The sequence below is a fragment of the Tachyglossus aculeatus genome, chromosome 3 (assembly GCF_015852505.1).
Source record: "Tachyglossus aculeatus isolate mTacAcu1 chromosome 3, mTacAcu1.pri, whole genome shotgun sequence".
Classification (NCBI taxonomy): Eukaryota; Metazoa; Chordata; class Mammalia; order Monotremata; family Tachyglossidae; genus Tachyglossus; species Tachyglossus aculeatus.
The window spans coordinates 62,520,147-62,547,359 of NC_052068.1; the positions used below are offsets into that span (position 1 = coordinate 62,520,147).

The 27,213-nt window shown below is 47.6% G+C and overlaps 1 protein-coding gene across 1 annotated transcript in view; it reads left to right on the forward strand.

Annotated features, from left to right (window-relative positions):
• Positions 1–9,816: 9,816 nt before the first annotated feature.
• The window catches only part of TSPAN15 (tetraspanin 15), a 103,513-nt gene continuing 86,116 nt past the window's right edge, over positions 9,817–27,213 (forward strand). Inside the window, exon 1 of the mRNA XM_038743805.1 lies at positions 9,817–9,948. Coding sequence (XP_038599733.1) covers positions 9,853–9,948 — 96 coding nt within the window. The 5' untranslated portion in view covers positions 9,817–9,852. The remainder of the gene's footprint in view (positions 9,949–27,213) is intronic.

The window sequence follows — 27,213 nt, forward strand, 5'->3', positions numbered from 1 at the left end:
TTTGCACACAGTAAGCGCTTAATAAGTGCTATAATTATTATTATTATTATTGAGCGCTTACTGTGTGCATTACACAGGACTAAGTGCTTGGGAAGTACAAGTTGGCAACATATAGAGACAGTCCCTACCCAACAGCGGGCTCACAGGCTAGAAGGGGGAGACAGACAACAAAACAAAACATGTAGACGGGTGACAAAATTGTCAGAACAAATAGATTTAAAGCTACATGCACATCATTAACAAAATAAATAGAATAGTAAATCTACTAACTCTGTTGTACTGCGCTCTCCCAACCACTTAGTACAGCGCTAATCACGTAGTAAGCACTCAATAAATACGATTGATTGATTGATAGTAATTGCTCAGCTAAGATACAATTGATTGATTAGTGTAGTGGATTGCACATAGACTGTGAGCCCACTGTTGGGTAGGGACTGTCTCTATATGTTGCCAACTTATACTCCCCAAGCGCTAAGTACAGTGCTCTGCACACAGTAAGTGCTCAGTAAATACGATTGATGATGTTCATGATGATAGCTGATGCCAATGGTATTTATTGAGCACTTACACTGTGCAGATCACTGTGCTAGGTGCTTGGGAAAATGCAGTGCAATAGAGTTGGTAGATGCGATCCCTTTCCACAGGAGCTAACAGTCTAAGAGGGAGACAGATATTAAAAGAGATTCAACTATTACTGCCCTGAAAAGTCCCCCAACTAGTTTAAGACTATTTCATGACGGTGTGACTAGCTGTGTCAGCTCCGGAGCTGCCGCATCCGGGCCATTCCTCACTGCCAATGGATGAAGCAGGGGGGTTAATAATAATAATGGCATTTGTTAAGCACTTACTATGTGCAAAGCACTGTTCTAAGCGCTGGGGGGTTACAAGGTAATCAGGGTGTCCCAGATGGGGCTCACAGTCTAAATCCCCATTTTACAGATGAGGGAACTGAGACACAGAGAAGTGACGTGACTTGCCCGAAGTCACACAGCTGACAAGGGGCAGAGCCGGGATTTGAACCCATGATCTCTGACTCCCAAGCCTGGGCTCTTTCCACTGAGCCACGCTATGTAGTGGCCCCCACTTATTCACCTTGTTCTAGGAGGCCATCCTGGAGGAGGCAAGGAGGGTTAGACTACCCTTTTGCGCCTTTGGGGAAACTCTTCCAACTCACTGGGCTTCAAGCCTCAAAGCTACCTTCCCTGACTGATCCTGTTTTCATTTTTTTTTTTCTGCATCACCCTGACTTGCTCCTTTGGTTCTTCCCCCCTCCCTATCCCACAGCATTTATGTACATATATGTAATTTATTTATTTAAATTTATATCGGTCTCCACCCCTCTTCAGACTGTAAGCTCGTTGTAAGCTGCACACAGTAAGCGCTCAATAAATACGATTGAACGAATGAATGAAGGAATGAATCCCCATTTTACAGATGAGGGAACTGAGGCTCAGAGAATAATCATAATAATGATGATGATGGCATTTATTAAGCGCTTACTATGTGCAAAGCACTGTTCGAAGCGCTGGGGAGGATACAAGGTGATCAGGTTGTCCCACAGGGGGCTCACAGCCAATCCTCATTTTACAGATGAGGGAACTGAGGCACAGAGAAGTTAAGTGACTTGCCCAAGGTCACACAGCAGACATGTGTCGGAGCCGGGATTAGAACCCATGGCCTCTGACTCCCGAGCCCGGGCTCTTTCCACTGAGCCACCCTGCTTTAGTAGCCCCTTGGAGCTGGCCACTAGGCACTTGGGCAGTGCAGTACAATACTGGCTTCTAGTCTCTAACTACACTCACTCCCTTGGAGAACTTCATTTGCTTCAATCAATCGTATTTATTGAGCGCTTACTGTGTGCAGAGCACTGTACTAAGCGCTTGGGAAGTACAAGTTGGCAACATATAGAGACGGCCCCTACCCAACAGCGGGCTCACAGTCTAGGAGGGGGAGACAGAGAACAAAAGAACAGACTGTGAGCCCGCTGTTGGGTAGGAACCATCTCTATATATTGCCAACTTGTACTTCCCGAGCGCTTAGTACAGTGCTCTGCACACAGTAAGCGCTCAATAAATACGATTGAATGAATGAACATTAACAAAATAAAATAAATAGAATAGATATGTACAAGTAAAATAAATAAATAAATAGGGTAATAAATCCGTACAAACATATATACATATATACAGGTGCTGTGGGGAAGGGAAGGAGGGAAGGCGGGGGGGGATGGAGAGGGGGAGGAGGGGGCTCAGTGTGGGAAGGCCTCCTGGAGGAGGTGAGCTCTCAGTAGGGATTTGAAGGGAGGAAGAGAGCGAGCTTGGCGGATGTGGGGAGGGAAGGCATTCCAGGCCAGGGGGAAGACGTGAGCCGTGGGTCGACGGCGGGACAGGCGAGAACGAGGCCCGGTGAGGAGCTTCAACTACCACCTCTCCGCGGTGAATCCCAAATTTACCTCGCCAGTCCTGACTTCTCTCCTTTTCCGCTGTTGCCTCTAGGACATGTCTACTCGTAGCAGATGGCCTTCCACTCGCTAGTCACTGCCCAATCCAGGAATGGAATGGGTATGTTTCTTCCTGACTCTCCCTCCCATAGCTGAAACAGGTAGAGTACTGGAAATGAGAGGGGAAGCTCTGGGGTAGATACAGATAGTCTTATTACTCTATTTTACTTGTATATATTTATTCTATTTATTTTATTTTGTTTAATATGTTTTGTTTGGTTGTCTGTCTCCCCCTCCTAGACTGTGAGCCTGCTGTTGGGTAGGGACCGTCTCAATATGTTGCCGACTTGGACTTCCCAAGTGCTTAGTACAGTGCTCTGCACCCAGTAAGCGCTCAATAAATACGATTGAATGAATGCCCTGCCGACAACTCAGACTTAACAAGTTCGAAACAGAGCTCGACATCTTCCCACCCAAACCTTGTTCTCTCCCTGCCTTCCCCATCATAGTTGGTTTGGCTTTTCAGTCCTAATTGCAAGGGGGATGGGGGGAAGAGTTGGGGGACACACAAAGCCTTTCGGAGCCTTTCTCCAACTCAACTTTCACCGGGCTGCCGGTTCCCTGGCTACCGTCCGGCCGAGATTTACAGCCCTTTCGAATCAATCCTGGGAGCCAGAATCAAGCCCGGGCCCGAGAGTCAGAAAGTCATGGGTTCTAATCCCTCACTCCACCGCTTGTCTGCTGTGGGACCTTGGGCAAGTCACTTCACTTCTGGAAAATGGGGAGTGAGACTGGGAGCCCCACGTGGGATAGGAGCTGTGTCCAAACCAATTTGCTAACCCAGCACTTAAGACAGTGCTAAGTCCTCTCCTCTCCCCCTCCTCCCCCTCTCCATCCTCCCCACCTTCCCTCCTTCCCTTCCCCACAGCACCTGTATATATGTATATATGTTTGTACGGATTTATTACTCTATTTATTTATTCATTTTACTTGTACATATCTATTCTATTTATTTTTTTTGTTAATATATTTGGTTTTGTTCTCTGTCTCCCCCTTCTAGACTGTGAGCCCACTGTTGGGTAGGGACCGTCTCTATGGGTTGCCAACTTGGACTTCCCAAGCGCTTAGTCCAGTGCTTTGCACACAGTAAGCACTCAATAAATACGATTGATTGATTGATTGATTGACAGTGCCTGGCACACAGTAAGAGCTTAACAAATTGGGTAGGGACCATCTCTATATGTTACCAACTTGTACTTCCCAAGTGCTTAGTACATTGCTCTGCACGCAGTAAGCGCCCAAGAAATACGATTGAATGAATGAATGAATCATTATTATTAAATTACTACTAATAATAATAATCATCACTGGTATTTATTAAGCGCTTATTTTCCGCAGAGCACCATACTAAGAGGTTGGGAGAGCCCATCCAGCCTGTCTCTTAATTGAAATTCATTCAAACGTATTTATTGAGCCCTTACCTTGATGCAGAGCACTGAAATTAAGCACTTGGAAAGTTTAATCCAGCAATAAAGAGACAATCCCCGCCCACAGTGGGAAATCTCTACGCTCCATCGCTACTATTCAATCGTATTAACTGAGCGCTTACTGTGTGCAGAGCACTGTACTAAGCGCTTGGGAAGTCCAAGTTGGCAACATATAGAGACGGTCCCTATCCAACGACGGGCTCACAGTCTAGAAGGGGGAAGTGCACAGACTTGGACTTCCACTCTTTATTCACCCTTCCCCCAGAACCTGTGTTCATATCCGTAATTTATTTATATTAATGTCTGTCTTCCTTCTCTAGAGTATAAACTTATTGTGGGCAATAATAATAATAATAATAATGGCCTTGATTAAGCGCTTACTATGTGCAAAGCACTCTTCTAAGCGCTGGGGAGGTTACAAGGTGATCAGGTTGTCTCACGGGGGACACGCAGTCTTCATCCCCATTTTCCAGATGAGGTAACTATTATTATCAATAGCAATGTTATTAATATTATCATATTTATTGAGTGCTTACTGTGTGCAAAGCACTCTGCTTAGTGCTTGGGAGAATACAATAGAACATCAGGCTCATCATTACAGAGATGGCCAAGTTGTCCTGATGGAACATGAGGGGCCAGAAATGTTCTGCAGCCCCTGAGCTAAACCTCTGGGACCGATTGAGAAGCACAGAACCTGTATATATATATATATATATATATATATATATATATATATATATATATATATATATATACACACATATATAAACTTTATATATATATATGTTTGTATGTATTTTTTACTCTATTTATTTTATTTGTACATATTTATTCTATTTATTTTATTTTGTTAATATGTTTTGTTTTGTTTTGTTGTCTGTCTCCCCCTTCTAGACTGTGAGCCTGCTGCTGGGTAGGGACCGTCTCTAGATGTTGCCAGCTTGTACTTCCCAAGCGCTTAGTACAGTGCTCTGCAATCAATCAATCAATCAATCAATTGTATTTATTGAGTGCTTACTGTGTGCAGAGCACTGTACTAAGCGCTTGGGAAGTACAAGTTGGCAACATATAGAGACGGTCCCTACCCAACAGTGGGCTCAAAGTGCTCAATAAATACGATTGAATGAATGAATGAATAATGGATAGAGCACGGGCCTGGGAATCAGAGGGTCATGGGTTTTAATCCCTGGTCCAGCCACATGTCTGCTGTGTGACCTGGGGAAAGTCACTTTACTTCTCTGTGCTCAGTACCCTCATCTGTAAAATGGAGATGGAGACTGTGAGCCCCACAGAGACTGTGTCCAATTTGATGCTTGTATCTACCCACGGCGCTTAGTTCAGTGCCTGACACATAGTAAGCAGCCTGGCTTAGTGGAAAGCAACCGGGCTTTGGGGTCAGAGGTCGTGGGTTCAAATCCCGGCTCCACCAATTGTCAGCTGTGTGACTTTGGGCAAGTCACTTCACTTCTCTGGGCCTCAGTTCCCTCATCCATAAAATGGGGATTAAGACTGTGAGCCCCACGTGGAACAACTTTTCATTCATTCATTCAATCATATTTTTTGAGCGCTTACTGTGTGCAGAGCACTGTACTAAGCGCTTGGGAAGTCCAAGTTGGCAACATCTAGAGACGGTCCCTACCCAACAGCGGGCTCACAGTCTAGAAGGGGGAGACAGAGAACAAAACAAAGCATATTAACAAAATAAAATAAATAGAATAAATATGTACAAATAAAATGAATAAATAAATAGAGTAATAAATACATACGAACATATATACATACATACAGGTGCTGTGGGGAGGGGAAGGAGGTAAGGCAGGGGGGATGGAGAGGGCACTTAGAACAGTGCTTGGCACCTAGCAAGTGCTTACCAAGTACCATCATTATTATTCAGCGCTTAGAAGAGTGCTCAGCACTTAGAACAGTGCTCGGCACATAATAATAATGATAGTGTTGGTATTTGTTAAGCGCTTACTATGTGCCGAGCACTGTTCTAAGCGCTGAGGGAGATACAAGGTAATCAAGTTGTCCCACATGGGGCTCACAGTCCTAATCCCCATTTTACAGATGAGGGAACTGAGGCAGAGAAGTGAAGTGACTTGCCAAGGTCACACAGCTGACAAGCGGCAGAGTCAGAATTAGAACCCACGACCTCTGGCTTCCAAGCCCGGGCTCTTTCCACTGAGCCACGCTGCTTTTTTGCTGCAATAGGAAGTGCTTAAAAATACTACTATTATTATTATTATTATTATTGTTATCATTATATATTATTAAGACTGTGAGCCCCATCCTGGTTCAGTGGAAAGAACACGGGCTTTGGAGTCAGAAGTCATGGATTCAAATTCCGACTCTGCCGCTTGTCAGCTGTGTGACTTTGGGCAAGTCACTTCACTTCTCTGGGCCTCAGTTCCCTCATCTGGAAAATGGGGATGAAGGCTGTGAGCCCCCGTGGGACAACCTGATTAGCTTGTAATCACCCTAGCGCTTAGAACAGTGCTTGACACATAGTAAGCGCTTAACAAATACCATTATTATTATTATTATTATTATTATTATTAATGCAAGGTGCGGACACCTTCCCTCCCCAGCGTGGGAAAATTCAGCGAATTTATGAGGGAAGCAAGCGCCCCGCTCCGCGTTGGCCCCGCCCCCGGCTTGGATCGGTCCCTGATTGGCTGCCTGCCCCTCTCTCCCTCAGGGAGCCCCGCCCCTCTCCGCGTTGTCCCCGCCCCCCGGTCCGGATCGATCCCTGATTGGCTGCTTACTCCACTCTCTTACAGGGAGCCCCGCCCCTTTTAGAGTTGGCCCCGCCCCCCGGCTGGGATCGGTCCCTGATTGGCCGCCTGCCCCGCCCACCGCAGGGAGCCCCCGCCCCTCTCTGCGTTGGCCCCTCCCCCAGGCCCGGGATCAGTCCCTGATTGGCTGCCTGCCCCGCCCACCCCCAGGCAGCCCCGCCCCTCTCCACGTTGGTCCCGCCCCAGGTCCGGGATCATCATCATCATCAATCGTATTTATTGAGCGCTTACTATGTGCAGAGCACTGTACTAAGCGCTTGGGAAGTACAAATTGGCAACATATAGAGACAGTCCCTACCCAACAGTGGGCTCACAGTCTAAAAGGGGGAGACAGAGAACAAAACCAAACATACTAACAAAATAAAATAAATAGAATAGATATGTACAAATAAAATAAATAAATAAATAGAGTAAAAAAAATATGTACAAACATATATACATATATACAGGTGCTGTGGGGAAGGGAAGGAGGTAAGATGGGGGGGAGGGCGAGGGGGACGAGGGGGGAGAGGAAGGAAGGGGCTCAGTCTGGGAAGGCCTCCTGGAGGAGGTGAGCTCTCAGCAGGGTCTTGAAGGGAGGAAGAGAGCTAGCTTGGCGGATGGGCAGAGGGAGCAGGGCATTCCAGGCCCGGGGGATGACGTGGGCCGGGGGTCGATGGCGGGACAGGCGAGAGCGAGGTACGGTGAGGAGATCAGCGGTGGAGGAGCAGAGGGTGCGGACTGGGCTGGAGAAGGAGAGAACGGAGGTGAGGTAGGAGGGGGCCAGGGGATGGACAGCCTGGAAGCCCAGGGTGAGGAGTTTCTGCCTGATGCGCAGATTGATCGGTAGCCACTGGAGATTTTTGAGGAGGGGAGTAATACGCCCAGAGCGTTTCTGGACAAAGATAATCCGGGCAGCAGCATGAAGTATGGATTGGAGTGGAGAGAGACACGAGGATGGGAGATCAGAGAGAAGGCTGATGCAGTAGTCCAGACGGGATAGGATGAGAGCTTGAATGAGCAGGGTAGCGGTTGGGATAGAGAGGAAAGGGCGGATCTTGGCAATGTTGCGGAGCTGAGACCGGCAGGTTTTGGTCACGGCTTGGATGTGAGGGGTGAATGAGAGAGCAGAGTCGAGGATAACACCAAGGTTGCGAGCTTGTGAGACGGGAAGGGTGGTAGTGCCGTCAACAGAGATGGTTTTGGTGACGGCTTGGATGTGAGGGGTGAATGAGAGAGCGGAGTCTAGGATGACACCAAGGTTGCGGGCTTGTGAGACGGGAAGGATGGTAGTGCTGTCAACAGAGATGGGAAAGTCAGGGAGAGGGGAAGGTTTGGGAGGGAAGACAAGGAGTTCAGTCTTCGACATGTTGAGCTTTAGGTGGCGGGCAGACATCCAGATGGAGATGTCCTGAAGGCAGGAGGAGATGCGAGCCTGGAGAGAGGGGGAGAGAGCAGGGGCAGAGATGGAGATCTGGGTGTCATCAGCGTAGAGATGATAGTTGAAGCCGTGGGAGCGAATGAGGTCACCAAGGGAGTGCGTGTAGATCGGGATCGGTCCCTGATTGGCTGCTTACTCCATTCTCTTTCAGGAAGCCCCGCCTCTTTTAGAGTTGGCCCCGCCCCCGGACGGGATCGGTCCCTGATTGGCTGCCTGCCCCCATTCCCCTCTAGGGAGCCCCGCCCCTCTCCGCCCTGGCCCCGCCCCCAGGTCCGGGATCGGTCCCTGATTGGCTACCTGTACCGCCCACCCCGGGGAGCCCCGCCCCTCTCCGGAGTGGCCCCGCCCCCCGGTCCAAGATCGGTCCCTGATTGGCCGCCTGCCCCACACTCCCCCACGAAGTGAGCCCTGCCCCTCTTCGCGTTATCCCAGCCGCCAGTTCCGGGATCGGTCTCTGATTGGCCACCTGCCGGGCCCGCCTCCAGGGAGCCCCGCCCCTCTCCGCGTTGGCCCCGCCCCCAGGTCAGGGATCGGTCCCTGATTGGCTGCCTGCCCCGCCCGCCCCCGGGGAGCCCCGCCCCTCTCCGCGTTGGCCCCGCCCCCCGATCCGGAATCGGTCCCTGACTGGCTGCCTACTGCACTCTCCTCCAGGGAGCCCCGCCCCTTTCAGCGTTGGCCACGCCCCTCGTCCGGGATCGGTCCCCGATTGTCTTCTTACTCCACCCTCTTCCAGGGAGCCCCGCCCCTTTTAGAGTTGGCCCCGCCCCCGGACGGGTTGGTCCCTGTTTGGCCGCCTGCCCCACACTCCCCCCCCCAGTGAGCCCCGCCCCTCTTCGCGTTGTCCCCGCCCCCAGTTCCGGGATCGGTCTCTGATTGGCCACCTGCCGGGCCCGCCTCCAGGGAGCCCCGCCCCTCTCCGCGTTGGCCCCTCCTCCAGGTCCGTGATCGGTCCCTGATTGGCCGCCTGCCCCGCCCCCAGGGGACCCCCCCTCTCCGAGTTGGCCCCGCCCCCTGTCCCGGGATCGGCCCGTGATTGGCTGCCTGCCCCGCCCTTCCCCGGGGAGCCTCGCCCCTCTCCGAAGTGGCCCCGCCCCCCGTCCAGGATCGGTCCCTGATTGGTTGCCTGCCCCATACTCCCCTCCCAGTGAGCCCCGCCCCTCTTCGCGTTGTCCCCGCCCCCAGTTCCGGGATCGGTCCCTGATTGGTCCGCCTCCAGGGAGCCCCGCCCCTCTCCGCGCTGGCCCCGCCTCCAGGTCTGGGATCGGTCCCTGATTGGCCGCCTGCCCCGCCCCCCAGGGGACCCCCCCCCTCTCCGCGTTAGCCCCGCCCCCCGGCCGGGATCGGTTCCTGATTGGCCGCCCGCCCCGCCCACCCCGGGGAGCCTCGCCCCTCTCCGAAGTGGCCCCTCCCCCCGTCCAGGATCGGTCCCTGATTGGCTGCCTGCCCCACACTCCCCCCCAGTGAGCCCCGCCCCTCTTCGCGTTGTCCCCGCCCCCTGTTCCGGGATCGGCCCCTGATTGGTCCGCCTCCAGGGAGCCCCGCCCCTCTCCGCGCTGGCCCCGCCCCCAGGTCCGGGATCGGTCCCTGATTGGCTGCGCGGCGCGGCCGCAGGGGGGGAGCGCGGCGCCCTCGCGGAGCGGACCGGAGTCGGAGCCGAGCGGAGCCGAACCGAGCCGAACCGGAGCCGAGCGGAGCCGAGCGGAGCCGAAGATGCCCCGGCGGGACTCGGGCTCCGTGTGGCTGTGCGCGCGCTTCTCCTACCTCTGCCTCAAGTTCACGCTCATCACCTACTCCACGCTCTTCTGGGTGAGTGCGCACAACATAATAATGATGAGAATAATAATAATAATAATAATGGCATTTCTTCAGCGCTTACTATGTGCAAAGCACTGTTCTAAGCGCTGGGGGAGATACAAGGGGGGCTCACAGTCTTCATCCCCATTTTACAGATGAGAGAACTGAGGCACAGAGACTAATGATAGATGGCATTTGTTAAGCACTTATTATGATGTACAAAGCACTGTTCTAAGCGCTAGGGAGGGATACAAGGTGATCAGGTTGTCCCACGGGGGGCTCACAGTCTTCATCCCCATTTTACAGATGAGAGAACTGAGGCACAGAGACTAATGATAATGATGGCAGTTGTTAAGCACTTATTATGATGTGCAAAGCACTGTTCTAAGCGCTAGGGAGGGATACAAGGTGATCAGATTGCCCCACGGGGGGCTCACAGTCTTCATCCCCATTTTACAGCTGAGGGAACTGAGGCACAGAGAATAATAATAATGATAATGATGGCATTTGTTAAGCACTTACTATGTGCAAAGCACTGTTCTAAGCGCTAGGGGGCGACACAAGGTGATCAGGTTGTCCCACGGGGGGCTCACAGTCTTAATCCCCATTTTACAGATGAGGTCACTGAGGCCCAGAGAATAATAATAACGATAATGATGGCATTTGTTAAGCACTTACTATGTGCAAAGCACTGTTCTAAGCGCTAGGGAGGGATACAAAGTGATCAGGTTGTCCCACGGGGGGCTCACAGTCTTCATCCCCATTTTCCAGATGAGAGAACTGAGGCACAGAGAATAATAATAATGATAATGATGGCATTTGTTAAGCACTTACTATGTGCAAAGCACTGTTCTAAGCGCTAGGGAGGGACACAAGGGGATCAGGTTGTCCCACAGGGGGCTCACAGTCTTCATCCCCATTTTACAGATGAGGTCACTGAGGCACAGAGAATGATAATGATGATAATAATGGCATTTGTTAAGCACTTCCTATGTGCAAAGCATTGTTCTAAGCGCTGGGGATCAGATTGTCCCACGGGGGGCTCCCAGTCTTCATCCCCATTTTACAGATGAGAGAACTGAGGCACAGAGAATAATAATGATGATAATGATGGCATTTGTTAAGCACTTATTATGATGTGCAAAGCACTGTTCTAAGCGCTAGGGGGGGATAGAAGGGGATCAGGTTGTCCCATGGGGGGCTCACAGTCTTCATCCCCATTTTACAGATGAGATCACTGAGGCACAGAGAATAATAATGATGATAATGATGGCATTTGCTAAGCACTTACTATGTGCAAAGCACCGTTCTAAGCGCTGGGGAGGTTACAAGGGGATCAGGTTGTCCCATGGGGGGCTCACAGTCTTCATCCCCATTTTACAGATGAGAGAACTGAGGCACAGAGAATAATAATAATGATAATGATGGCATTTGTTAAGCACTTACTATGTGCAAAGCACTGTTCTAAGCGCTGGGGGGAATACAAGGTGATCAGGTTGTCCCACGGGGGGCTCACAGTCTTCATCCCCATTTTACAGATGAGGTCACTGAGGCACAGAGAATAATGATAATGATGGCATTTGTTAAGCATTTATTATGTGCAAAGCACTGTTCTAAGCGCTAGGTAGGGATACAAGGTGATCAGGTTGTCCCACGGGGGGCTCACAGTCTTCATCCCCATTTTACAGATGAGGTCACTGAGGCACAGAGAATAATAATGATGATAATAATGGCATTTGTTAAGCACTTCCTATGTGCAAAGCACACTAAGCCACGCTGCTTCTCTCCCAAGCGCTTAGGATGGTGCTCAGCACACTGTTAGGGTTGAATAACTACCGTTGATTGATCGATTGAGCCTGCATTTGGCTTCCGGGGTAGATCAATTTTTTTTTAAATGGCATTTATTAAGCGCTTACTATGTGCAAAGCACTGTTCTAAGCGTTGGGGAGGTTACAAGGTGATCAGATTGTCCCCCGGGGGGCTCACAGTCTTAATCCCCATTTTCCAGATGAGGTCACTGAGGCCCAGAGAAGTGAAGTGACTTGCCCAAAGTCACACAGCTGACAAGTGGCGGAGCCGGGATTTGAACCCATGACCTCTGACTCCAAAGCCCGGGCTCTTTCCACTGAGCCACGCTGCTCCTCACATAGTAATAATGGCATTTATTAAGCACTTACTATGTGCAAAGCACTGTTCTAAGCACTGGGGAGGTTACAAGGTGATCAGGTTGTCATCATCATCATCAATCGTATTTATTGAGCGCTTACTGTGTGCAGAGCGCTGTACTAAGCGCTTGGGAAGTACAAGTTGGCAACATATAGAGGCAGTCCCTACCCAACAGTGGGCTCACAGTCTAAAAGGGGGAGACAGAGAACAAAACCAAACATACTAACAAAATAAAATAAGTAGAATAGATATGTACAAATAAAATAAATAGAGTAATAAATATGTACAAACATATATACATATATACAGGTGCTGTGGGGAAGGGAAGGAGGTAAGATGGGGGGATGGAGAGGGGGACGAGGGGGAGAGGAAGGAAGGTTGTCCCACGGGGGGCTCCCAGTCTTCATCCCCATTTTCCAGATGAGGGAACTGAGGCCCAGAGAAGTGAAGTGACTTGCCCGAAGTCACCCAGCTGACAATTGGCAGAGCCGGGATTTGAACCCATGACCTCTGACTCCAAAGCCCGGGCTCTTTCCACTGAGCCACGCTGAATTATTTGTTCTGGTCTGGCAGTGAGCTGCCTGAATAGACAGAAGTGCTGGACGCAAAATCGAAAGGCAGGTAGAGTTGTCGTAGAACACGCTTACCTTTGGGCCGGGAATGTGTCTGCTTATTGCTGTCTTGTACTCTCCCAAGCGTTTAGCACAGTGCTCCGCACCCAGTAAGCTCTCAATCCCGGCTCCACCAATTCTCAGCTGTGTGACTTTGGGCGAGTCACTTCACTTCTCTGGGCCTCAGTTCCCTCATCTGGAAAATGGGGATGAAGACTGGGAGCCCCACGCGGGACAACCTGATCATCTTGCATCCTCCGCAGCGCTTAGAACAGTGCTTTGTACATAGTAAGCGCTTAAGAAATGCCATCGGTATTATTATTATCCATCATCATTATTTTTATTATTATTATTAATAAATACGATTGAATGAACTACCCGTCATTATTTTTATTATTATTATTAATAAATACGATTGAATGAACTACCCTGGAGCAGCAAGGCAAAAAGTCATTTGGATTCCGAGCCCTTCAAGCGATAGCGAAAGCCTTCCGTGTGTGCTTTTCTGTTGGACAGCCCCCAACCCCGTATGAATGTTGGTGATAATAATTGAGTTTTGGATTTTTTGTGGGTTTTTTTTCCAAATAAAAAAGATAAAGAGGCGTTTTGGGCACCGGCGGGCTTTTCAGAAGAACGCGCGGCTCTTTAAAATGATTGAATCCCACTGGGACAAGGGAAGGAGACCTTTACCAGAGGGAAACTGAGGTACAAGGCCTGCAGGTGTCTGATTTTAGGGTTCCGTGCTTCGCTGAATGTGAACTCCGCGGCTTTGGAGGAAGAGGGATTTCAAGTTTTGCAGGATTGTAAGTTAAGCGAAACGTTGGCTTTTTTCCCAGCTCGTCAGCGGGTGTGCCGGGGGCTTTAGGGGAAAGCCTAGGAAGGAAGGAAAGGTTATAATGAAAATGTTGGCCTCTTAAGAGTTCCCCCTTTTCTGATGAAATAACGCAAATCCTTTCAAATTTCAAAGAGCCCCGCAGTTGGAAATCTCATTATCAATTCCTTCTTTGGATGGCATTATAATTACTACGACATTTTATTACATTACTTTTTTTTAATGGCATTTGTTAAGCGCTTACTATGTGCAGAGCACTGTTCTAAGCGCTGGGGGTGGATACAAGGTGATCAAGTTGTCCCACATGGGGCTCACAGTCTTAATCCCCATTTTACAGATGAGGTAGCTGAGGCTCAGAGAAGTTAAGTGACTTGCCCAAGGTCACACAGCAGACTTGTGGTGGCACTGGGATTCGAACCCATGACCTCTGACTCCAAAGCCCGGGCTCTTCTCCACTGAGCCACGCTGCTCCTCAATACATTTATTTATTTAAATACATTTATTATTTATTACATTTATTATTACATTTATTACATTCCATTACATTTATTATTATTACATTTATTGCTTTTTTAAAATTATTACTATTACTATGACTTTATGTCTGTCTGGGGAGACCCTAGTTCATTCATTCATTCATTCATTCATTATTTATCGGGCGCTTACTGCTCCATATGTTGCCAACTTGTACTTCCCAAGCGCTTAGTCCAGTGCTCTGCACACAGTAAGCGCTCAATAAATACGATTGATGAGGATGATGATGATGCAGAGCACTGTACTAAGCGCTTGGGAAGTACAAGTCGGCAACATATAGAGACGGTCCCTACCCAACAAGGGGCTCACAGTCTAGAAGGGGGACAGACAACAAAACAAAACATGGAGACTGGTGTCAAAATCATCAGAACAAATAGAACTAAAGCTCCATGCACATCATTAACAAAATAAATAGTAAATATGTACAAGTAAAATAAATAAGAGTGATAAATCTGTACAAATATATATATACAGGTGCTGTGGGGAGGGGAAGAAGGTAGGGCGGGGGGGATGGGGAGGAGGAGAGGAAAAAGGGGACTCAGTCTCCGGGGGCGCTTAGAACAGTGCTCTGCACATAGTAAGCGCTTAACAAATACCATAATTTTTGTTGTTGTTGTTGTTGTTGTTGGAAGAAAGAGAGAGAAAGAGAGAGATCTCTGCCCCTTACCCTTCTCTTTCCAGCCATTTTCTTATTGCTCCTCCTGGACCCTTAGAGCCCTCTGCTTTGAAGATTAGATTGATGAAACCTGTGATGATGATGATGGCATTTATTAATAATAATAATGATGGCGTTTATTAAGCGCTTACTATGTGCCAAGCACTGTTCTAAGCGCCGGGAGAGATACAAGATAATCAGGTTGTCCCATGTGGGGCTCCTAGTCTTAATCCCCATTTTACAGATGAGGGAATTGAGGCACCGAGAAGTTAAGTGACTTGCCCAAAGCACAATGCCTGTTGTTGGGTAGGGACCGTCTCTATACGTTGCTAACCTGCACTTCCCAAGCGCTCAGTCCAGTGCTCTGCACACAGCAAGTGCTCAATAAATATAATTGAATGAATAATAGTAATAATGTTGGTATTTGTTAAGCGCTTACTATGTGCCAAGCATTCATTTATTCATTCAATCGTATTTCTTGAGCACTTACTGTGTGCAGAGCACTGGACTGAGCGCTTGGGAAGTACAAGTTGGCAACATATAGAGACGGTTCCAACCCAGCAGTGGGCTCACAGTCTAGAAGGGGAGACAGAGAAGAAAACAAAACATATTAACAAAATAAAATAAATAGAATAAATATGTACAAATAAAATAGAGTAATAAATACGTACAAACATATATACATATATAGAGGTTATATATATATATATATATATATACAGGTATATATATGTTGGGCTCACAGTCTAGAAGGGGGAGACAGAGAACAAAGCAAAAACATATTAACAAAATAAAATAAATAGAATAAATATGTACAAATAAAATAGAGTAATAAATACGTACAAACATATATACAGGTATATATCATCATCAATCGTATTTATTGAGCGCTTACTGTGTGCAGAGCACTGTACTAAGCGCTTGGGAAGTACAAGTTGGCAACATATAGAGACAGTCCCTACCCAACAGTGGGCTCACAGTCTAAAAGTATATATAAGCATATATACAAGCACTGTTCTAAGCGTTGGGGTAGATACAAGGTTGTCCCACGTGGGGCTCACAGTCTTCATCCCCATTTTCCAGATGAGGGAACTGAGGCCCAGAGAAGTGAAGTGACTTGCCCAGAGTCACACAGCAGACAAGTGGCAGAGCTAGGATTTGAACCCATGACCTCTGACTCCAAAACCCGGGCTCTTTCCACTGCGCCACGCTGCCTCCCTTTCTGTGTGCAAAGCACTATTCTAAGCGCTGTGCCTTTCACTGCTTCAGGGGTTTTGTGCGTGCATGACCCTGGGCGTGGACATTTTTAATGTCAGGTGAGCACGGGAATGTGAATTCAGATTCCTGGGGCAATACTGTTTAGCTCTTGCTTGCCTCCCATTTCCCTTAAATTGTCTAACACTGTGTGTTCTTGGTCGATTATTTCCTGCACCTTCCCCCATCATCATCATCATCAATCGTATTTATCGAGCGCTTACTGTGTGCAGAGCACTGTACTAAGCGCTTGGGAAGTACAAATTGGCAACACATAGAGACAGTCCCTACCCAACAGTGGGCTCACAGTCTAAAAGGGGGAGACAGACAACAAAACCAAACATACTAACAAAATAAAATAAAAAGAATAGATATGTACAAATAAAATAAATAAATAAATAGAGTAATAAATATGTACAAACATATATACATATATACAGGTGCTGTGGGGAAGGGAAGGAGGTATTTCCTGCACCCTCCCCCAAACCAAGACTAGGTTGTAAAGATAATGCGACTAAAGTCTGAGGCGGTTGGGACAAGGGAGTGGAAAGCGGAAATTTTACCTAGAGAAGGCTTTTGATTTCCACCAAAATTCTCCTCAAACTTCCTCCTCCCCCTATTTCCCACTTTCTTTCTCTTTTTTTTATTTTCCTCTCTCTACCCTTCCCCACTCCTGCTGGGAGACTAGGGTTTCTCCATACAGATGTAAAGTCATAGTAATAATGTCATGCAAATAGGGAATTGATAATGGGATTTCCATTTGTGGAGCTGTGAGGTGTTTGAAATTTGAAAGGATTTGCGCTGTTTCTTCCCAAAAGGGAGACCGATATTTTCATTCTAAAGTGTTTGGCGCTGCAGTGTCATTCAGATTGCTCCCTCAACCTTTTAGCTTCAACCCTTTTAGACTGTGAGCCCACTGTTGGGTAGGGACTGTCTCTATATGTTGCCATCTTGTACTTCCCAAGCGCTTAGTACAGTGCTCTGCACACAGTAAGCGCTCAATAAATATGATTGATTGAACCCACAAGGTGCCTGCAATGCTTGTATCATCTGGCCTTTTAATACCCCGGTATGACCCACGTAGGGCTCACAGTTTAATAATAATAATAATGATGGCATTTATTAAGTGTTTACTATGTGCAAAGCACTGTTCTAAGCGCTGGGGAAGTTACAAGGTAATCAGGTTGTCCCACGGGGGGCTCACCGTCTTCATCCCCATTTTCCAGATGAGGTTGTCCCACTGGGGGCTCACAATCTTCATCCCCATTTTCCAGATGAGGTCACTGAGGCCCAGAGAAGTGAAGTGACTTGCCCAAAGTCACACAGCTGACAACTGGCAGAGCCGGGATTTGAACCCATGACCTCTGACTGAAAAGCCCGGGCTCTTTCCACTGAGCCACGCTGCTTCTCTACGTAGAGAGCACAGGTATTGAATCCCCATTTTTTAGGTGAGGTAACTGAGGCACCGAGAAGTGAAGTGACTTGCCCAGGGTCACACAGCAGAGAAGTGGTGGAGCTGGGATTGGAACTCAGGTCCTCTGACTCCCAAGCCCTGGCTCTTTCCAGTAGGCTACATTGCTTCTCAGCACAATACGAGCAACTCTCCATTTTACTGTGTAGCAGGTTGTCTTTCCCAATCAATCAATCAATCAATCAGCCGTATTTATTGAGCACTTACTGTGTGCAGAGCACTGTACTAAGCGCTTGGGAAGTACAAGTTCTAATCACCAATCTCTAAACACAGGGTCACATTTGGGAAGATGCCAGAGTTTTAAACACCCAGTCTCAGGATCTGTGAGTCCGTCGTTGGGTAGGGACCGTCTCTATATGTTGCCAACTTGTACTTCCCAAGCGCTTAGAACAGTGCTCTGCACACAGTAAGCGCTCAATAAATACGATTGAATGAATGAATGAATCAAAACTCTAGTGTTCATTCCTACATCGACCTCTCTTCCAAGTCAATTCATGTTCCTCCTCCCTGTACCCCAAAGGCCCTCTGCTGTGAAGATGAGATTGATGAAACCCGTGATTTTTTCACAAGTTTTCCAGCGGGTGTCCTGGCTAAAAAATTCCCTCATCTGTAAAATGGGGATTAAGACAGTGAGCCCCATGTGGGACAGGGACTGTGTCCAGACCAATTAGCTTGTACCTACCGTTCCCACCCCCCTCACGTAGTACAGTTCCTGGCACATAGTAAGCACTTAATAAGTACCATTATTATTATTAGTAGTAGTAATACAAATGCCTGAATTGGAAAAAGCCACCAGGGTTGGTTTTCAAGGCTTTCCTTTCTAGAAATGCTTGGGAAGCAGCATTCCCATCTTCACATTTGGGAAGATGCCCGAGTTTTAAACCCCCATTCTCAGGATCAAAACTCTGGTGTTCATTCCTACATCGACCTCTCTTCCAGGCCTGTTCTTGTTTCTCTTCCCTGGACCCTAAAGGTCCTCTGCTACGAAGATGAGATTGATGAAACCCGTGATTTTTTCACAAGTTTTCCAGCGGGTGTCCTGGCTAAAAAATTACCTCATCTGTAAAATGGGGATTAAGACAGTGAGCCCCATGTGGGACAGGGACTGTGTCCAGACCAATTAGCTTGTACCTCCCGTTCCCTCCCTCCTTGCATAGTACAGTTCCTGGCACATAGTAAGCACTTAAGAAATACCATTATTATTATTAGTAGTAGTAATACAAATGCCTGAATTGGAAAAAGCCACAAGGGTTGGATTTCAAGGATTTCCTTTCTAGAAATGCTTGGGAAGCAGCATTCCCATCTTCACATTTGGCAAGATGCCCGAGTTTTAAACACCCAGTCTCAGGATCAAAACTCTGGTGTTCCTGGCACATAGTAAGCACTTAAAAAATACCATTATTATTATTAGTAGTAGTAATACAAATGCCGGAATTGGAAGGGTTGGTTTTCAGGGCTTTCCTTTCTAGAAATGCTTAGACACTGTGGCCGAAGAAAAGCAGTAGTTCCCCCTCGGGTCTGCTCCAAGCAGAATCGGTCTGGCCCTACGGATCAATCAATCGTATTTATTGAGCGCTTACTGTGTGCAGAGCACTGGACTAAGCGCTTGGGAAGTACAAGTTGGCAACATATAGAGACAGTCCCTACCCAACAGTGGGCTGTAGCCATCCCTGGAGCGGACTGGGGAGTGATTTTTGGGGTGAAAGGATATGCTCTTCCTCTAGTTGTTCCCTCCGGAGTAGCTCAGCGGGGACTTTGTGGCTGCTGGCCACCGTCTTGTTGGACTCGAACTGGCATTATCATTATTGTTATTATTATTAGCTGCACCGAGGAGCAGATGGGACCCCTCCGGGTTGTGGAGCCGGGGATGGGGGGACCTGTAGACCGGGCATCGGCTTCTACGTACAGTGATCCAGAGTGGGTCGCTCAGGCGGGAAGCCTGGAGATTGACAGAGAGGCCCTTAGCTCACTGCATCCTCCCCAGGTTGGGGGAGAGAGAAAGCAAGGCAGCCAAGCGTTGGTTTGATTTGTCCAATCAATCAATTAATCAATCAATCAATCATATTGAGCGCTTACTGTGTGCAGAGCACTGTACTGAGCGCTTGGGAAGTACAAGTTGGCAACATATAGAGATGGTCCCTACCCAACAGTGGGCTCACAGTCCAAGAACCATCCCGGTGGGCGGGAGAGCGACAGATGGTCGGCAGAGGAGGATGAGTGAGCCTGTGCGGAGTCGACATTCAACTCATCGGACCGATCACCTTGCCTCTTGGCCATTCATTCATTCAATCGTATTTATTGAGCACTTACGGTGTGCAGAGCACTGGACTAAGCGCTTGGGAAGTACAAGTTGGCAACATATAGAAACGGTCCCTACCCAACATCATCATCATCATCAATCATATTTATTGAGCACTTACTATGTGCAGAGCACTGTACTAAGCGCTTGGGAAGTACAAATTGGCAACATATAGAGACAGTCCCTACCCAACAGTGGGCTCACAGTCTAGAAGGGGGAGACAGAGAACAAAACATATTAACGAAGTAAAATAAATAGAATAAATATGTACAAATAAAATAAATAGAGTAATAAATATGTACAAATGTGTATACAGGTGCTGTGGGGAGGGGAAAGAGGTAAGGCGGGGGGGAGAGGAAGGAGGGGGCTCAGTCTGGGAAGGCCTTCTGGAAGAGGTGAGCTCTCAGTAGGGACATTGATCCCTTGTCTGGGACCAGGCCCCTTCTCTGAACATGATTTTGTTAATGATGTGCATCTAACTTTATTTCTATTTGTTCTGACGACTTGACACCTGTCCACATGTTTTGTTTTGTTGTCTGTCTCCCCCTTCTAGACTGTGAGCCCGTTGTTGGGGAGGGACCCTTTAATTGCTTAATATCCACCCCACCCTTACGTGCACAACACTTATGTGCATGTCCTTTTACGTTGTAATTTTCCCTATAATAATAATAATGGCATTTATTAAGCGCTTACTATGTGCAAAGCACTGTTCTAAGCGCTGGGGAGGTTACAAGGTGATCAGGTTGTCCCACGGGGGGGGCTCACAGTCTTCATCCCCATTTTCCAGATGAGGGAACTGAGGCCCAGAGAAGTGAAGTGACTTGCCCAAAGTCACACAGCTGACAGGTGGTGGAGCCGGGATTTGAACCCATGACCTCTGACTCCAAAGCCTGGGCTCTTTCCATTGAGCCACGCTGCTTCTCTGTCTCTAATTTGTTTTCATGTCATTTTCCTCTATAGGTTTGGATCATATTACCAACTCTGTCCTCAGTCAGTCAAGCAGTTGTATTTATTGAGACCTTACTGTGTACTGAACTGTGTGCCAGAAGGCCCTACTGAGAGCTCACCGGCCCTACTGAGAGCTCAGCTCCTCCAGGAGGCCTTCCCAGACTGAGCCCCTTCCTTCCTCTCCCCCTCGTCCCCCTCTCCATCCCCCCATCTTACCTCCTTCCCTTCCCCACAGCACCTGTATATATGTATATGTGTTTGTACAGATTTCTTACTCTATTTATTTTCCTTGTACATATCTATTCTATTTATTTTATTTTGTTAGTATGTTTGGTTTTGTTCTCTGTCTCCCCCTTTTAGACTGTGAGCCCACTGTTGGGTAGGGACTGTCTCTATATGTTGCCAATTTGTACTTCCCAAGTGCTTAGTACAGTGCTCTGCACACAGTAAGCGCTCAATAAATACGATTGATGATGATGATGATGAACTCCACTGTATTGTACTCCTTGAAGCGCTTAGTATATTGCTTTGCACACAGCAAGCGCTCAGTAACTTTACAGCACCCTTGCCCCCTCCTACCTTACCTCACTACTCTCCCATTTTGACTCATTTTGCACACTTCACTCCTCTCATATGAACCTTCTCACTGTACCTTGATCTCGTTTATCTCATCTCCAACCACTCCCCCGCGTCCTGCCCCTGGCCTGGAACGCCGTTCCTCCTCATATTCCAACAATGATTTTTCCCAACTTCGAAAGCCTTATTGAAGGCCCATCTCCTCCAAGAGGCCTTCCCTGACTAAGCCCTCCTTTCCTCTTCTCCCACTCCCCTCTGCATCGCCCTGACTTGCTCCCTTTATTCACCCCGCAGCACTTATTCATTCATTCATTCAATCGTATTTATCAAGCGCTTACTGTGTGCAGAGCACTGTACTAAGCGCTTGGGAAGTACAAGTCGACAACATAAAGAGGCGGTCCCTACCCAACAGCGGGCTCACAGTCTAGAAGGGGGAGACAGACAACGAAACAAAACCTATCTGTTATTTTATTTATTTATATTAATTTCTGTCTCCTCCTCTAGACTGTAAGCTCATTGTGGGCAGGGAATATCTGTTATATTGTCTTATATTGTTTTATTGTACCCTCCCAAGTGCTTGCTACTCCACACGGTAAGCGCTCAGTAAATACATTTGACTAACACCCTTGACAAGAACAGTGCTTTGCACATAGTAAGCGCTTAACAAATGCCATCATTATTATATAATGATAATTGGTGGCATTTGTTAAGCACTCACTCTGTGCTAAGCACTGTACTAAAGGGAAGCAGTGTGGCTCAGCAGAAAGAGCCCGGGCTTTGAAGTTAGAGGTCATGGGTTCAAATCCCGGCTCTGCCACTTGTCAGCTGTGTGACTTTGGGCAAGTCACTTAACTTCTCTGTGCCTCAGTTACCTCATCTGTAAAATGGGGATGAAGACTGTGAGCCCCACGTGGGACAACCTGATTACCTTGTAACCTCCCCAGCGCTTAGAACAGTGCTTTGCACGTAGTAAGTGCTTAATAAATGCCATTAAAAAAAAAAAGTCACTTAACTTCTCTGTGCCTCAGTTACCTCATCTGTAAAATGGGGATGAAGACTGTGAGCCCCCCGTGGGACAACCTGATCACATTGTAAATTCCCCAGCGCTTAGAACAGTGCTTTGCACATAGTAAGCGCTTAATAAATGCCATCATTATTATTATTATTACTTAAGCATTGGGGTAGATACAAGATAATCAACTCATACCACAGCCCCTACCCCACATGGGACTCATAATCTAATGCCACGAGCTTGAAACAGGGTTTATTCTGATGGTTTTGACCCCTGTCTTCATGTTTTGTTTTGTTGTCTGTCTCCCCCTTCTAGACTGTGAGCCCGTTGCTGGGTAGGGACTGTCTCTATATATTGCCGACCTGTACTTCCCAAGCGCTTAGTACATTGCTCTGCACACAGTAAGCGCTCAATAAATACGATTGAATGAATGAACCAGGGTTCAAGCTTGAGAAGCAGTGTAGCCTAGTGGATGGAGCACGAGCCAGAGAGCTAGGACCTGAGTGAATAATAATAATAATTTTGGTATTTGTTAAGCGCTTACTATGTGCAAAGCACTGTTCTAAGTGCTGGGGAGGATACAGGGTGATCAGGTTGTCCCATGTGGAGCTCACAGTCCTAATCCCCATTTTACAGATGAGGTAACTGAGGCCCAGAGAAGTGAAGTGATTTTCCCAAAGTCACACAGCTGACAAGCGGCAAAGCCGGGATTTGAACCCGTGACCTCTGACTCCTAAGCCCATGCTCTTTCCACTGAGCCATGCTGCTTCTCTGAAAGAAACGGTAAAGGGTGGAAGAAACTAGAGATAATTTTATTTTTAATTTAAAAAAATTCCTCGTCCCTGGGTGGGTCCCTGAGTTCTAATCCTGGCTCTACCAATTATTATTCATTCATTCAATCGTATTTGTTGAGCGCTTACTGTGTGCAAAGCACTGTACTAAGCGCTTAAGTGGTTATTATTGTGGTACTATTATAATGATAATAATAGTAATAGCGCCTGTCCGCTGCATCACCTTGGGCAAGTCACTTCACGTCTCTTTACCTCATCTGTAAAATGGGAATTAAAACTGTGAGCCCCATTTGGGACATGGACTGCGTCCATCCTGATCCGCTTGTATCTACCTCAGCAATTGTCACGGTGCCTGGCAGGTAGTAATAATAATAATAATAATAATAATAATAATAATAATAATAATAATAATAATGGTATTTATTAAGCGCTTACTATGTGTAAAGCACTGTTCTAAGCGCTGGGGGGGATACAAGGTGATCAGGTTGTCCCATGTGGGGCTCACAGTCTTAATCCCCATTTTACAGATGAGGTAACTGAGGTCCAGAGAAGTGAAGTGACTTGCCCAAAATCACACAGCTGGCAGTTGGCGGAGCTGGGATGAGAACCCATTCATTCATTCATTCATTCAATCGTATTTATTGAGCGCTTACTGTTTGCAGAGCACTGTACTGAGCGCTTGGGAAGTACATGACTCCAAAGCCCGGGCTCTTTCCACCGGGCCACGCTGCTTCTCTGTAGTAAGCGCTGTAGTAAGCGCTCAACGCATGCCATTAAAAAGAAACAGAAATACAAAACAGGGTTGTGGCTCTTCGGGTGGAAAGGATCTTCTTGGCAGCTTCATCAGCTGCATCCTGCCCTCTGGAAAGTCCAGTGTCTGTGTGGCAGACTACAGGCGGAAGCAAAGTTCATTAAATTGCCGCCTAGCCCTGTTCAGTGCCATAAACCCGTATTTATTGAGTGCTTACTGTGTGCAAAGCACTGTACTAGGTGCTTGGGAGAGTACAATATATGAAAGAGTGATTTCCGGGAATGGGGCCTGAAGGCCAGACTGAGCCCCCTCCTTCCTCTCCCCCTCCTCCCCCTCCCCATCCCCCCTGCCTTACCTCCTTCCCCTCCCCACAGCACCTGGATATATGGATATATGTTTGTACAGATTTATTACTCTATCTATTTGATTTATTTGTATATATTTATTCTATTTATTTTATTTTGTTAATATGTTTTGTTTTGTTCTCTGTCTCCCCCTTCTAGATTGTAAGCCCACTGTTGGGTAGGGGCCGTCTCTAGATGTTGCCAACTTGTACTTCCCAAGCGCTTAGTACAGTGCTCTGTACACAGTAAGCGCTCAATAAATACGATTGAATGAATGAAAGACCAGACCATTATAACCTCCTCTGCCGCCCGCCTTCTATCTCTCCTTGACGCTTGACGTATATATGGTTGTACTTATTTCTCTGTTTTATTTGTACATATTTATTCTATTTAATTTTGTTAATATGTTTTGTTGTCTGTCTCCCCCTTCTAGACTGTGAGCCCACTGGTGGTAGGGGCCATCTCTATATGTTGCCAACTTGTACTTCCCAAGTGCTTAGTCCAGTGCTCTGCACACAGTAAGCGCTCAATAAATACAATTGAATGAATGAAAGACCTGACCATTATAACCTCCTCTGCCACCCGCCTTCTGTCTCTCCTTGACGCTTGACGTATATATGTTTGTACATATTTATTACTCTTATATTTGTACATATTTATTCTATTTATTTAATTTTGTTAATAAGTTTTGTTTTGTTGTCTGTCTCCCCCTTCTAGACTGTGAGCCCACTGTTGGGTAGGGACCATCTCTAGATGTTGCCAACTTGTACTTCCCAAGCTCTTAGTCCAGTGCTCTGCACACAGTAAGCGCTCGATAAATACGATTGAATGAATGAATGAAAGACCTGACCATTATAACCTCCTCTGCCGCCCGCCTTCTATCTCTCCTTGACGCTTGACGTATATATGTTTGTACGTATTTATTACTCTATTTGTTTTATTTGTACATATTTAGTCTATTTATTTTATTTTGTTAATATGTTTTGTTTTGTTCTCTGTGTCCCCCGCCTAGCCTGTGAGCCCGCTGTTGGGTAGGGACCGTCTCTAGATGTTGCCAACTTGGACTTCCCAAGCGCTTAGTCCAGTGCTCTGCACACAGTAAGCGCTCAATAAATACAATTGAATGAATGAATGCATGAGTAAACCCTCCTTGATGGTTAAAGGCACCTATAAACACGCTGTTTGTAAAGCTCGTACTGATGGGAGACTCCCCACCCCTCTACTTCCCCTCACGCTCAGCCCATTCTGTCCTGTCTCAGACGACATCCTGCGAGGCTCAGTGCTTCGTCTCTCCGCTCTTTCCCCCTTCTTGCCAACCCATCTTCATCAGCCCGTCGCTGCTGCTGCCTCTTCTGCAGGGCGCCTCCCACTACTGAGAAGCAGCATGACTCAGTGGAACGAGCCTGGGCTTGGGAGTCAGAGGTCATGGGTTCAAATCCCGGCTCTGCCAATTGTCAGCTGGGTGACTTTGGGCAAGTCACTTCATTTCTCTGGGCCTCAGTTACCTCATCTGGAAAATGGGGATGAAGACTGTGAGCCCCAAGTGGGACAACCTGATCACCTTGTATCCTCCCCAGCGCTTAGAACTGTGCTTTGCACATAGTAAGCACTTAACAAATACTATTATTATTATTATTATTATTATTATTATTATTACTGCTTCGGCCATCCGAATCTCTTTGCAGTGGAGGCAGAGACTTAGCAGTGGCAGGTGAGGAGACTTCAGGTCTGCTCTGTTCATTTCTCAGCTCCAGTGTCCCTGTGGGCTTGGTCCCTCAGCTGCTGTTAGAATCAATCAATCAATCAATCAATCGTATTTATTGAGCACTTACTGTGTGCAGAGCACTGTACTAAGCGCTTGGGAAGTATAAGTTGGCAACATATAGAGACAGTCCCTACCCAACAGTGGGCTCACAGTCTAGAACCAGGGTAGAACCAGAGAAGCAGAGCAGCTTAGTGGAAAGAGCCCGGGCTTTGGAGTCAGAGTCAGGGGGCTTTGGAGTCAAATCCCGGCTCCGCCAAATGTCAGCTGTGTGACTTTGGGCAAGCCACTTAACTTCTCTGGGCCTCAGATACCTCATCTGGAAAATGGGGATTAAGACTGTGAGCCCCCCATGGGACAACCTGATCACCTTGTAACCTCCCCGGCGCTTAGAACAGTGCTTCGCACATAGTAAGCACTTAATAAATGCCGTCATTATTATCGTAAACTGAAGCCTAGGCCACCAGAAAGGGTCGCGCCGAAATCCAGAGATGGTTGGGCAGGGACCATGGCCTCTCACCGATGCCTTCTGGTACCACATGTCCCTTCACCCCTGGCCTCTTCGATGTGGCCGGGAGCCGGCCAAAGCACAGCCCGGGCTATTAATTCATCTCTTGTTGTGGGAGTCCAGGCTGTGGCAGAACCGGACTGTAAACTCCCTGCGGGCAGGGAGCATATCTATCAATTTCGTTATATTGTACTCTCCCAAGTCCTCTCTGCACACAGTAGTCGCTCAATAAATGCCACTCATGGACCATGCAGGTCTCTTGTCTGACTAGGCTGCGGCTGTCAGGGAATCTGGTCAGGGGGTAGCATGTCCTGTACTCCCAAGCGCTTAATACAGTGCTCTGCACACAGAAAGCTCTCAATAAATACGATGGAATGAATGAATGTCTTAAATGAAAGCAGATACTTTTTGGGCACCTCCTCACCGTCCCCTTGCTAAGGGTGTGCTTTGCACACAGTAAGCGCACAATAAATCCGATTGAATGAATGAAGGGTGGGGGACCATGGGTACCAGACCAGGCTTCGTCATCATCATCATCAATCGTATTTATTGAGCGCTTACTGTGTGCAGAGCACTGTACTAAGCGCTTGGGAAGTACAAGTTGGCAACATATAGAGACAGTCCCTACCCAACAGTGGGCTCCCTGGCTCTCTCCCACCAGTCAGGTGCCTCCGCTGGCATCTCAACTCTCTTCCTCCACGGGGGCTTCTGATCGTGTTTCTGTCTCTAGGAATTTCCATCTTTTCCTCCCAGAGGGGAAAGA